Source organism: Neofelis nebulosa, chromosome 14 (genome assembly GCF_028018385.1).
Source record: "Neofelis nebulosa isolate mNeoNeb1 chromosome 14, mNeoNeb1.pri, whole genome shotgun sequence".
Taxonomy (NCBI): domain Eukaryota; kingdom Metazoa; phylum Chordata; class Mammalia; order Carnivora; family Felidae; genus Neofelis; species Neofelis nebulosa.
The window spans coordinates 30,222,431-30,235,910 of NC_080795.1; the positions used below are offsets into that span (position 1 = coordinate 30,222,431).

Consider the following 13,480-nt stretch of genomic DNA (forward strand, 5'->3'; position numbering starts at 1 on the left):
AATGAAAACACAATGGTCTAAAATCTTACATGGTCAAATAACCTACAAAATAGGAGGCAACAATATGCAATGGAAAAAGAGTCTCTTCAATAAATGGTGTTTGGAAAACTGAACATGTAAAAGAATGAAACTGAACAAATTTCTTACACCATACACAAAAATAAACTCAAAATGGATTAAAGACTTACATGTGAGACCCGAAAACATAAAACTCCTAGAAAACTTAGGTAAGGGTAACAAAAACAAACTTGGGACTACAGCTAATAAAAAGCTTTTGTGCACCGAAGGAAAACATTAACAAAAAGGCAATCTACTGAATGGCAGAAGATATTTGCAAATGATCTGACAAGGGGTGAATATCCCAAATATAAAAAGTAATAAATAAATAACTTATACAACTCAAAAACAAAAAAACACAAATAACTCCATTAAAAAAAAATGAGCAGAGGACCTGAATATACCTTTTTCCAAAGAAGATATAGAAATGGCCAATAGAACTATGAAAAGATGTTTAAATCACTAATCCTCAAGAAAATGCAAATCAAAACCACAATGAAATATCACCTTACACCTATCAGAACGGCTAAAATCAAAAACACAAGAAATAATAAGTGTCTGTAAAGATGTGGAGAAAAGAGACCCTCATACACTGTTGGTAAGAATGTAAATTGGTTCAGTTGCTGTGAAAAACAGTATGGAGGTTCCTCAAAAAGTTAAAAATAGAAATGCCATATGATCCAATAATCTCACTACTCATTATTGACCCAAAGAAAATAAAAACAGTAATTCAAAAAGTTCTATGCATCCCTGTGTTTACTGCAGCAGTATTTACAATAGCCAAGATACAGAAGCAGCCCAAGTGTCCATCAATAGAGGAATGGAGAAAGAGGTGGTATGTATACATACTATGGAATATTACTCAGCTGTAAAGAAAGAGATCTTGCCATTTGTGACAACATAAATGAACCAGAAGAGTATCATAAATGAAATACCATATGATTTCACTCGTACGTGGAACCTAAAAAACAAAACAGAGAAACCAAAAAACTGACAACTACATAAAACAAACTGCTGGTTGCCAGAGGACAGGTGGGTGAGATGGGTGAAAAAGATAAAGGGGATTAAGAGGTACAAACTTCCAGGTATAAAGTAATTAAGTCACAGAAATGAAAGGTACAGCATAGTGAATATAATCAATAATATTATAACAACATTGTATGGTGACAATGGTGACTACATTGATCATGGTAAGCACTGATACATATGGAATTGCTGACTCTATATATTATACACCTGAAACTAATAACATTGTATGTTAACTATGCCAATTAAAAAGTTATAGGGAAATAAAATGAACCATCTGTGTTACTCAGTAAAAAATTTAAAAAAAAAGAGAGCTTTGGATATATATTTGATATAGAATATAGTACTCTTGTGTGTGTGTGTATGCACACAAAACCAAAGCTCTATTATCAGGTAGTGTAGACATAAATACATATAGGTACAGGCATATGTCTGTATGTACATGTTTATATGTGTGTACATATTTCTATACTGTATGTCACACCTACTTCACAGGTTAATTGCAAAAACCAAATGAGATAGATGTAAAAGATAAGAATAGGAAGTAACTAATTAGTAATAACTGCAACAATTAACTTGTTTTGAATACACTGAACCCAGAAAAATCCTGTGGTGACTATGGGGAAATGTGTTCAAAGATACTTCAGAAATCCAATAGATAAATTGATACTGCCATATTTAGTCCTGAATTGTTTTTCCTTTCTGTTGAGGAACAACTAAGTTAGGAAATGAATTTTTGAAAAGCACACAAAAGTATCCACTCTCACTAGATACAATCACTCTCCAAATTATTGACTGTTTAAACTATTTTGACCTTGTATTACAGTATACAGCCAAGTGAAGCTGCAAATGTCCAATCACACCACTTTTACAAAGTGAAGACAAAAGGCACCACACTTTACAGAAAGACTACAATTGCCCTGCAAAAGATCTCATCCTACAGGATACCTTATCCAAAACAGAAAGAAGAGGTCCTATTATAATCCACAGGGATCCCTGGATAATTCAGTTTGTGGAACAAGAGACTGAACAAAGCTCTTCTTCTTATACCTCAGAAGTAGCCTAAGTGAATTGACACCATTGTTCTGAAGTATGACACTGTGAGCATGTTTCAGGCCAAGGAAGTATGAATTCATTTGTCAACAAGAAACTGAACCATAAAATACTGTTCAACTTTTATGCCTCTTTTAAATTGGAGAAATTGTACATGCTTGCACTTTTGGTGATGAACTAAAAATTAAATGCAAACCAAGAGGACCCAGAGGGAAGAGTTAAGATGAAGGTAATTTCCTGACACCATCCTTCTATCCAACCAAAAGCTAAACAAAATTTAGGATACTCACATAATACCCTCTAAAAACCCCTCTCCACTAGTCCAAAAGAGCTACACCCTGGTCTCATTTCATATATATTTATACTTTAAGAGCTATCTGAAGTTGGTAGATACCATGGATTTGGTAATCAGGTATACAAGACATAAACATAACTTACAGTCAAAACCCAATTGGCTAAGGTTCTCTGTGAAAGATGTGCAAGGAAATAGGTTTCCTGAACGGCTGGCCATGACAGCTAGTGGTAAAAGATGCACATAGAGTGCTGTAGGCAACAAGAACCTACCAGGGATTGTGCCCTTTTGCCCACTGACCACAGCAGGTATCACTAATCAGTTGTAACATTCCCATGAAATCTGGGCTAAATCTCAAGAGTACTCCATTCACCAGGTACCTACTACCAATAACCGAGGCTGCAATGAGAGATGAAACCTATTTGCCACCCAGGCAAACAGTGGCCAACAGTCATAGCACACATTTGGAGTGAAACTTGGGTACCAAAGACTGAGCGTTCTATATGGCTCTAATGCTTTGGGAACTTGCCTGCTCCAGATGCAGGCCATCCTAAGGCCTGTGTCATACTACCACTGACTATTACATTGGACTGTGTGTATATCACATTGTCTCTCAGTTCAGCATAGAGAGAACATCCCCTTATTAATGCTCCAAACTGCAGATTATTCTGAAAGCTTTTCTATGGAAAAGATCGTGTTTTATACCCTCCTATGCAGTTCCAGCACCAAAACTGATGCTCAATAAATGTTGAGTCACTGATATTCAAAGAATGACATAACTGAGTGAGCATGGTGATCATCCTAGTAGAAACCCGAGGAGGAGAATCTGATCAAAGCTAAGGGCGTTCTCACTAGAAGCTGCGAAGACCAGGTTTAAAACGTTATCTCGCTCAACTCCTTCATCTGACAGATGAGGAACAGATAAACAGTTTGGGAAAGAGAAGTGTCTTGCCCAAGGCCGCAGTGGCAGGACCAGAGGGGAACACAGGTCTCCACACTCCCAGACCTAAGTGTCAGAAAGGAGTGGGAGCGACGCAACTTCTTGGCAAAGCGCACTCGAAGCCCAAAGTGAACACTGCAAGCCATGTTTCCAGAAATTGCATAGTTCCCTTCCAAAGAGACCGCCAGACTGCCAAAGGCTCAGGGGCAACAAAAATACCAACACATCTCACTGCCGACCCAGGAGGGACTTACCCGCCCTGCCTCCTCAGACTCGACCCCGCCCCACGACCTCCCCTCACCCGCCGCCACTACCCGTGGAGGCTCAGCAGGGTACACATCTACCACGCCTAGAGTTAAGGACAGCTAGATCACCTCGCTGCCGGCAATGCTCCACCTGGCAGTGCTGTCCTATGTCCAATTCCGCCATAGCACAGCGCCGCAAGAGGCGGGGCTACGACTCAGCGCAGCGCCTGCTGGGAGGGTGGCGGACCTTGGGGCGGAGCCTGCAGGTGGGTTGGTGCATTCACCGGAAGCAGTCATCCGGTTGTGAGTGCCTGGAGTGACCAGTGTATATGCACTCCAGGCCCCTGGGGAGGCGGCGCAAAGAGAGGAGTCGGTCTGTTTGTCTTTTTCCTGGGCAGACGTCTTCGAGCCCAGTCCTTATGGATATGCCCAATGGCTTTTCTAAAATATTGCATGCTGAAATTCCCTCTGTGCAGCAACTCAAATCGGGGCCGACCTCACAAGGACTGTCTTTTTAAAATTAATGTAACTCTGGAAACCAGCACTGTGGCAGGCACAAGTATTTGCGGTAATCAAGAGGAGGAGGACACTGGCTATCCAATTCCGTATGCGTTCTACACCAGTGGATATAAAGTAAATGCCTCTTGCAAGGGAGTCATGAGGCTTTTTAAAGTTTTTTCCCCAATCTTTTTTTTTTTTTTTTTTTTTTTTTAAGTCTGTAGCTCTTGAGGTCCCAAGTGTGTACTAAACTGCACTGAGTCCCTCAGTTTAGAGAGTCCCATCTCCCAACTCCCTGAAGTAAGCTTGTGATTCCATTGGGGAAAAGGGGAGTTTCAGACTTGATGAGCCACTTCAAAAGGTACCAAGGAAGTAGAGGTTCTTCTAGGTGGGGTACAAATGGATGCCATTCCACTGAGGTGACATCAGACACGACTCAGAGTAGGATGAGTGACAATCAAAAATGTACTCATGACCGGAACTAGAAAAGTATTCAATGCCTCGTATATAACTGGGTATATCCAAATCAATATTCATTAAGGATGGGGGAAGGGTGAGATTGGGAAACAATTAGCATTACTTCAAGATTTGCTCTTGAATAAATCTGTTTGAGATCTCCATCTCAGATTTGCTTGTGTCTCTGGAAAAACTTCAGATTTTACAGCTGGAAGCAACCTAAGACATCAGTTATCCCAGTGTCTTTGTTTGTTTAAGATGGGAAATGGATTTATAGCATTTAAGTGATTTGCCCAGGGGCGTCTAGGTAGCTCAGTTGATTAAGCATCCAACTCTTGATTTTTGCTCAGGGCATGATCTCAAGGTTTGTGGGATGGAGGCCTGAATCTGGGACTGCGCTGACAGCATGGCATCTGCATGGGATGTTCTTTCTCCACCCCTGCCCCTCTCTCTTTCTCTCTTTCTCTCTCTCTCTCTCTCTCTCTCTCTCTTCCCCCCCCCCATTCCCCCACTCATGTGGCCTCTCTCTCAATATAAATAGCCATTTAAAAATGAATGATTTGCCCAAATTAGTGGAAAAGCCAGGACTAAAATTCAAGTATCAATGACTTCTGGTATTCTTGAATCTAAGAATCAGCAACTTGATTTTGTATGTTTCTTTTAGCTGCTTGGGTCAATCAATAGCAGGTTTTCTAGAATTTTACTAAGTGTTTAGAATGTTCTAGATAGGTGGCAAATATTTTATCAGTCCAACCAAAAAATTAAAATATTCTTACTTTTTCAGCTCACTTCCTCTGGAATTGTAGGGAGCATTAGATGATTAGACTAATCAAGATTGCAGTTGCTAGCTTTTTCATCTCTGTTCTCCTTTGTGGATTTCTCCTCTAGGTGCTACTTCAATATGTCAGTTTCCCTTAATTTTGTGTGTAGTCCATTTATCAGTTTACATCCTCATACAAGTGAGATTCTCCTGGTTCGAAATGACTCCCATAACCATATTCTCTATCCTGAGAACTTTTTCCCCAAACTGAAAGTCTCTATTTCGATCTGTTGGCATATTCACTTGGTGTCATCTGTCATATAAAACTTGAGCCAAGATGGGATGCTTTCTTACCATATCATTCCCTCTCTAACAAAGGCAGTCTATCACATTAGAAACCTTGAGTTGGCTCTTTACCACTCCTTTCTTATTTCTCTCATGAAAGTCACCATTAAGCTCTATCAATTATGCCTCAGCAGTGTTGCAAACCTGTACTCTTCAATTTCTCAGGTTGCTTCCTCTCAAATGACTCCCTTCCTTACCCAAGATACTCCAATGATTCTCCATTATTCACAAGATTTATTAACTTAATGAGGAATCTCCAGCCTCAGCAATAACTACTTCCCCTCAAGCGCCCCACTCTCCAATAATTTCCTAAATACATCTTCTGTTTCTTTCATAGGCTCATACTTTTACACATGCCTTTCCTTTTCCCTTGAATCTTCTCTATGCCAGGGTTTTCCAAACTTTGAAAATAAGAATCAGGTGGGGTGCTTGTTAGTAAACACCGTTGTCCATATCCCTCCCTGGGTCTAATTTGGAAGGTCTGGAATGGGTCCTGGGAAGCTAGATCTTTAGCTAGATCTTTAACAAGTCCTCTCACATTCATTCTTGCTGGATCAGTTTAAAACACAGGTTGCTCTTTTACTCCACCTTCAGAATATTATTCTGTTATCCTTTCGACTGAGAAAGCTGAGTACATAGGCAAAATTCAGTCCTCCAGGATATCAGGCACATGCTGTGGTAGCAGTCACTACATACTCTCCTTACTAGCACTAACCAGGCAGTATTATAATTTACCTGATCAAAAAACACTTTCAGTGGCTTCCAGTAGCTACAAAATAAAATCTGCACCCAAGTCAACTTAACAAACCCATTCTAGATTTGATACAAAATTGAGTACGACACAATCTCTGACCTCAAGGAGCTCACAAAGTCTAGGAAGGAATATCCCAACCTCCCTTTCTTGTTATCGCTCAAAAGACCTTTCTACAGACTGTGCTTGCTGTAGCCTCAGACCCTTTCCAGGTGTTGTTCCTTTTACTAGGAATGCTCCTTACCCTCCACCTGGTTTCTGCTTTTTCTTTAGCAGTCACCTCAAATATCTTTTCCTTAGGAAACTCTTCTTTGTTCTCCCGACTAGGACAAATCCTGCTGTTATTACATTCACTTTGTATCTTCTTCAAAGCATTTGTCCCAGATTTGATTTTGTATTTGTATGATTATTTGATTAATGTTGGTCTCCCCCTCCACGCTGTAAGCTCCTTGAGGACAGGGGCCTGATTTTGTGGTTATATAGACATTCACCATAGAATTCTGGTTAATCTATCTTCATGTCTATGCACTCGTCTATAGATTTGTTATATCTCCAAAGAAATTTATCTTACATATTCTGTATCAAGTCTTTGAACACTAGAACTTCAAACGTTAACAGTTATAACAGCTAAACTCTCTGATTACTTTATTACATACCAGGCACTTAAATGGATCATTTTATCTTCACAAAAACACTTTTAAGATGGGGTGCCTGAGTGGCTCAGTTAGTTAAGCTTAAGTGCCTGACTCTGGATTTCAGCTCAGGTCATGATCTCTCACCATTCGTAGCCCCATGTTGGGCTCCCAGCTGACAGGACAGAGCCTCTTGGGATTCCCTCTCTCTGCCCTTCTTCCATGCATACACACGCTCTTTCTCTCTCAAAATAAATAAACATTAAAAAAAAAACGCTTTAAGATCAATATTATTGTTCTCCTTTCATTGAATGGCCTATAAGAATAATTCAACTCCTACCTCCTTGTCCCCAGTATCAGAAACTGCTCTCCCTCTTCATTGCCTGACTTAATTGTACTTACCACCTGTCTTCCTGGTGAACCTCATGAAGTAATCTCTTCGTCTGGAATTCCTTCTCCTTTCCCCAAATTTACCTAGCCATCTCCTCCTCATCTTTCAGGTCTCAAAAAAAGGCTTTTAGGACCTTTTCCCTGGTTTCTTATTGTTACTGTGACAAATTACCACTCATTTAGTAGCTTTAAACAACACAAAATTTTTTACCTTACTGTACTGGAGGTCAGAAGTCATAAAATCCATGCGTTGGCATGGCCGTGTTCCTTCTGAAGGTTCAAAGGGAGAATCCAACTCCTTGTGTTTTTCACCTTCTAAAGACTACCTGTGTTCTTTGGCTCACAACAACCCCTTCCTCCGTCTTCAAGGACAGCAAAATGGCATCCTCAAATATCTCTTTTCCCGTCCTTCCACCAATCACCTTCTCTTGCTCTGACCCATCTGCCTTCCTCTTTTAAGAAGGCTTGCGGGTACATTGAGCCCACCTGATATTTCAGGATACTCTCCCTATCTCAAGAGCCTTAACTCAATCACACCTGTAAAATCCCTTTTGCCATATAAAGAAACAGTTCTAGGTTTCAGGGATTAGAATGTGGACAACTTTGGGGGATCATTATATTAACTACTCCAATATATGTTCTCATACTTCCCAGAACTGACACATGGTAAAGCCTCAAAAAATACCTGTCTACTGAATCAGGGAATGAACAAATCAACATTGACATACAGACCCTCCAAGAGCATTCTTAATCTTAATTAGCATTAATAAAAATGAAATCTTCACAACAAGGAACATCAACATAATAGCTTGTTTCACTCTGCTTGACAGGTCAAAAAACACCTGGAATATTGTGCTGGGTTCTATACTTCAAGTGTGGAAGAGGTAGATTGGGACAGGTTTAAAGGAAGGCAACAGGATGGTGGAGAATGAGAAACAGTATTATGTAAAAGAGCGCTTATAACGTTTGGGGCTTAATCAGCAGAATTGAAGAAAGGTGTGAAGTGAAGACCCCCCCCCCCCCCCCCCATCAAGACCCACCATCACACCACTATCATAGCAGCCAGTGTGCACGTGTGTGGGTGTAATGCATGTGTGCATTTTGGAAAGCAAGCCTTTTTAGCAACAGTTTGTTCCAGAAGGAGACTTTGTAACATTTTCATAAATAATTACTCTTTAGGAGGTAATTTAGTTGTCCTCATAAGCATACATAAAATTATTTTGAAATGACTTAAATTTTGTTTGGCACAAATTGGATACTCACATGTTATTAATTCACTGTAAGTTTGTTTGTTTGTTTGTTTGTTTGTTTGTTTGTTTGTTTGCATTCATGAAACTTTATTTTCCTCCAAAACAAGTCCAAACTTCCAAGCCTGGCCCAGCAGCAGGGCCCTTCAGGTCCCTTCAGACCCAGATGGGGAATCATTTCTTTCTTTCTTTTTTTTTAATGTTTATTTTTGAAAGAGAGAGAAAGAGATGGATAGAGACAGAGGGAGAAAGAGGGAGAGCATGAGAGCACAAGGGGCAGAGAGAGAAGGAGACACAGACTCTGAAGCAGGCTCCAGGCTCTGAGCAGTCAGCACAGAGCCTGACACAGGGCTTGAACTCACGAACTGTGAGATCATGACCTGAGCTGAAGTTGCACACTTAACAGACTGAGCCACCCAGGTGCCCTGGGAATCATTTCTTAATAGACACCCGTACCTCTCAGGCAGAGCTGGAAGGGAAGGGCCCCTCTATGTTGGCTTGTAGGGTGCTAACTATAAGATTTTTTTTAAAGTGTAATAGCAGCTACTATTAACTTTACTCCTTGAAATTCCCACCAACAAAAAAGGAAACAAATATTTTAAAATATGAATTAGTTTCTAGAGTATATTTTTAAAATATGAGAAAGTGGTTACCTCCTTCTCAGACGCTAGATGCGACATCTGTCCAAAGTTTTTCCGTTGCCCCGATTAATATGGCCAGAAATTTTTTTGCATGCTGGTCTCAGAGATTTGAAGCTTCAAAGTATACTTTCTCTTCTGTATCAGAATGATGATGACACCGATTAGTGCATGTAGAGAATGTGCTTCCCAATAGTTTCATATTTTATACCACTGTTTGAATATTTTATCACTTATATTTCTTCATTCATTTATTCAGCAAATAATGATATAGAGCCTTTGATGTGCCAGGATCTGTTCTAGGAACTGGGAATACACTGGTAAACAAAACAAATAAAGATCTCTGCCCTCATGGGGAGCATTCTAGTGGGGAGAGGCATAGAAAATAAACAGAATAACAAAATCAAAACAGCATATGATAGACAGTGGTAAGTGCTATGGAGGAAAGTAAAGCTGGGAAAGTGGATAGGAGTCCTGTAGGAGTAGGAGGGTGAGAGGAGAGGCCTGCAATTTTAAATCGGGTGGATTGAGTAGGGGAGACTTAAATGGAGAGCTACAGAACGTGAAGGAGTGAACACCAATGTCTGGTCAGGTTTCTGGGCAGAAGAGCAGTGCCCAGGCTCTGAAGGGAGAGTGCATCTGGTTAAAGTCCAGCCAGAGGGAGGAGGCCAGTGTGGCTGGAGGCCAGTGGAGGAGGATATGTGGACAGGGAGGTACTGGTGATGTGACGGTGGGGGTAGGTAGCACTCCCTGTAGGGACTTAAAGACATTTGCGAAGGGCTTGGCTTTTTACTGAAGGGAGATGGGAAGTCAGTTTGGGGTGGGGAAGTCTGACCCAGGCTCACTCTGGCTGCAATGTAGGGAAATAGAAGCAAGGTCAAGATGATCACAGGGAGGTGAGTTAGAAGTCTGTGATAGATAGCTGAGAGGTGAGAGTGGCTCGGAGCAGGGTGTTAGCAGTGTTGGTGGTGGCCAGTGATGGGGTTTTTGTAGGAGTTAGAGCACATGGGACTTGCAGATGGATTGCATGGAGGTGAAAGAAAGGGAGGTGTGAAGGATGACCAGGGTTTTTGATCTGAACAAAAGGAAGGCTATAGGTATTGTTAATTAAGAAGAGAAGGAAACCATTTGTGTGTTCCTCGATGAAGCACAAAATCTCTTGTGATTGCACTCAGGTATAACCAAATTCTGGAGATAAAGGGAGGTGTAAGAATCACCTTTGGGTAGATTATGTAATAAGGGTGATCTTGAGGCAGAGGGCTACATCTCATTTTATATTCATTAAGTGGTTGGTATCGAAAACATTCTATAGCCAAATCTGATAACCCTTAGATTCTTTAACTTCTTTCTGATCAAGGATAGACAGAGATATGGGAAAACATGGGTAAAGAGCTATGCAGGCAAAACTCAACCACAGGCACCATATATCTTCATTATGAATTAGGGGAATAAAAGTTATTTTTGCAAAATTATTATTTTTTCATAAGGGCTAGTTTTGTACTCATTATTGTGATTATTATGTCCAATGAATATTTGGTTCTAAGAAACAAAAAGAACTGCTGATGAAAAGAATGTGTACATGCTTGTTGGGCTGCCTAATAAATAACTATTTGATGATGATTCTGCAGTATGTTTAAAGGGTAATTCTTCTTCTGTTGCTTTAGGGAATTCATTTGGCATTCTAAAAATGGATGTAATTTCAGGCCGTGTCCAAAATGTATCAATTAGCCTGACATGTAGGTCTTTTTAACAGATCTATAAATTTCCAATTTCCTTTGCCGTCTTAACCATGGTAAATCATCCTGAACAAGATCATTCTTTTGAACAACAGCCTCCTTATTAACTGAGATCAATTGAGATTAGAAAATGAAAAATACACTAGATGCTGAGAACTCTTTATGAAACCACATTTGTAGGGTGAGGATTGAATGAAGATAAATGGGTTATTTTCAGCTCCCACATCATTGATTTAAAAATTTATTCTCTATATTCCACTGCTGGATTAAACACTAATATATATTTGGACAGTTTACTTGTTTGCAAGAATTATCTTTTCCCCATTCAGGTTCTGTATTAATGGAAGGGAATGCTTTTTAATTTCAGTGTATCTTGCTTTGCATACCACATAGATTTCTACACATTAAATTGCATAACATTGATTTTTTTTAATTGAATGATAAATTAATGACTAAGTCCTTTGTTTTAATTTCTGATTGATTTTCGTTTGCTCTTTGGATAACATACAAGATGCTTAGCACATCATGTGGACCCTTAAGTGATCTGCATTCTGCCTACCTTTAAAGGTAATCCCCAGCTACCCCGGTCTTCTTTCAAATCCTACTATTTTACATTCAAGATTTTTGCACATATTGTCTAAATTTTAGTTCTTTAACACTGCCTGCTTTATTTTTCCTGCGTAACACAAATAGTACATTACTTACTTACTCAATTGCCTATCTTCTCCTAACTAGAAAGTAGGCTGCAAAAAATACATGGATTTTCATCTTTCTTTCTTCACTGCTGAATCTCTAGCATCTAGAATTGTGTTGGGTATATAGTATGCACTCAGAAAAAGATGATGAATGAATGAATGATTCCTTATCCGGTATACCAATTTCCCTTCTCTAAACCTAGGTAACTTGTATTCATCATCCTAATTCCAGCTTAAATATCACCTTTTCAGGCTACCTTTTTTTGACCCTCCTAAGACAAGATCAGCTTTCTCTATTATTTGTTCTTACAATTCTCTATATTTCTAAGTTCTCCATAGAACTTCCTAGGATTTTAGCTTATAAACTCTACTTTTTGTGAGATAATTTGCTTAACTCCTGTCTTCTCCCCTAAACTGTAAAATATCTCCTTTTCTTGTTTTTTTAAAAATTTTAAATGTTTATTTATTTTTGAGAGAGAGGGAGAGAGACAGCACGTGCACATGAGTGGGTGAGGGGCACACAGAGAGAGGGAGACACAGAATCCAAAGCAGGCTTCCGGCTCTGAGCTGTCGGCACAGAGCCGGACATGGGAGAACCCATGAACCATGAGATGTTGACCTGAGCCAAAGTTGGACACTTAACCAACTGAGCCACCAAGTGTGCTTCTATCTTGTTCTTAATGGTCCCTCTGACATCTAGAATAATGCCTAGGACAGAGGGATGCTCTATAAATATCTGTTAAATGAAACATGGATGGAAGAATGATTAAGCAATACCTCATTATAACTTTCAGTCCTCTGTTCCACTTGTTGAATGCTCTCCCAACAAAAACTAGTTGTTAGTGAACCACAAAGGAGTGTTTTGCTATACCGGAACAGATCTTATTTAAATATACCCCTCAATGAATTCATTAATGCTTGTAGGATCCCTTAAAGTTAATGCATCATACCAGCCTCTTCACCCCCCACTTTATTTAATTAAATAAATATTTAATGTGTTTCTCCTCTAGACCAAGCCATATAGAGGGAAAGAAGGTCATGTAAAAAATGCGAAGACCATAAGCTTTAAAATATAAAGCTCTCTTACCCTCTAACTGCCTGTGTGAGCTTGGCAAAGTTACCAGTTAAGCTTTTGGTTCTCTATCTGTCAAATAGAAATAGCAATACGTATTTTGTGTGGTTTATGTAGTGGTTATTAATGATGCATGTGGTATGCATGTCACATAGTAAGTGCTCAAAAGATAGCAGTTGTTACTACTATCACTAGAAGGTAAGCTCCTAGAGGGCAGATTACATTTGCATTTCTAGTACCTTACATACCGAATCCTCTTAATAAAGATTGGTTAAACTGACCAACAATGGGAACTGTGGCGGAATATATGCTCCTTGTCAACTCTCATCGGGCTTAGAGTCTAAGCAAGAAAGTAAGTTCCAAGACATATTCATGAAATATTTAGATAATAATGAAATATAATACTATAGTTTATAATTCATATGAAATTATAGTAACATATGTGTTACAACCATAAGTGCTTTGCATGGCCAGGCAGAAAAAGATAAGGGGTGGCTGGCTGGAGTTATTGGAAAATGATATGTTCACACGTTGGTGTGTGTGAGATCTATACGAGTGAGCCTCCTGTGAAAATGTTGTATTTCTTTGTCAAAATTTGATGCTGGCTACACCAATGTTGGATAAAATGGATTAACCTGCCGCTTCTG

General features: G+C 39.5%; 1 protein-coding gene across 1 annotated transcript in view; it reads right to left on the bottom strand.

Moving 5' to 3' along the window:
- The window catches only part of ZFAND1 (zinc finger AN1-type containing 1), a 24,824-nt gene extending 20,986 nt beyond the window's left edge, over nucleotides 1-3,838 (bottom strand). The window contains exon 1 of the mRNA XM_058699939.1: nucleotides 3,743-3,838. Within this exon, the coding sequence (XP_058555922.1) occupies nucleotides 3,743-3,797 (55 nt within the window). The 5' untranslated portion in view covers nucleotides 3,798-3,838. The remainder of the gene's footprint in view (nucleotides 1-3,742) is intronic.
- Between the last annotated feature and the right edge of the window lie 9,642 nt (nucleotides 3,839-13,480).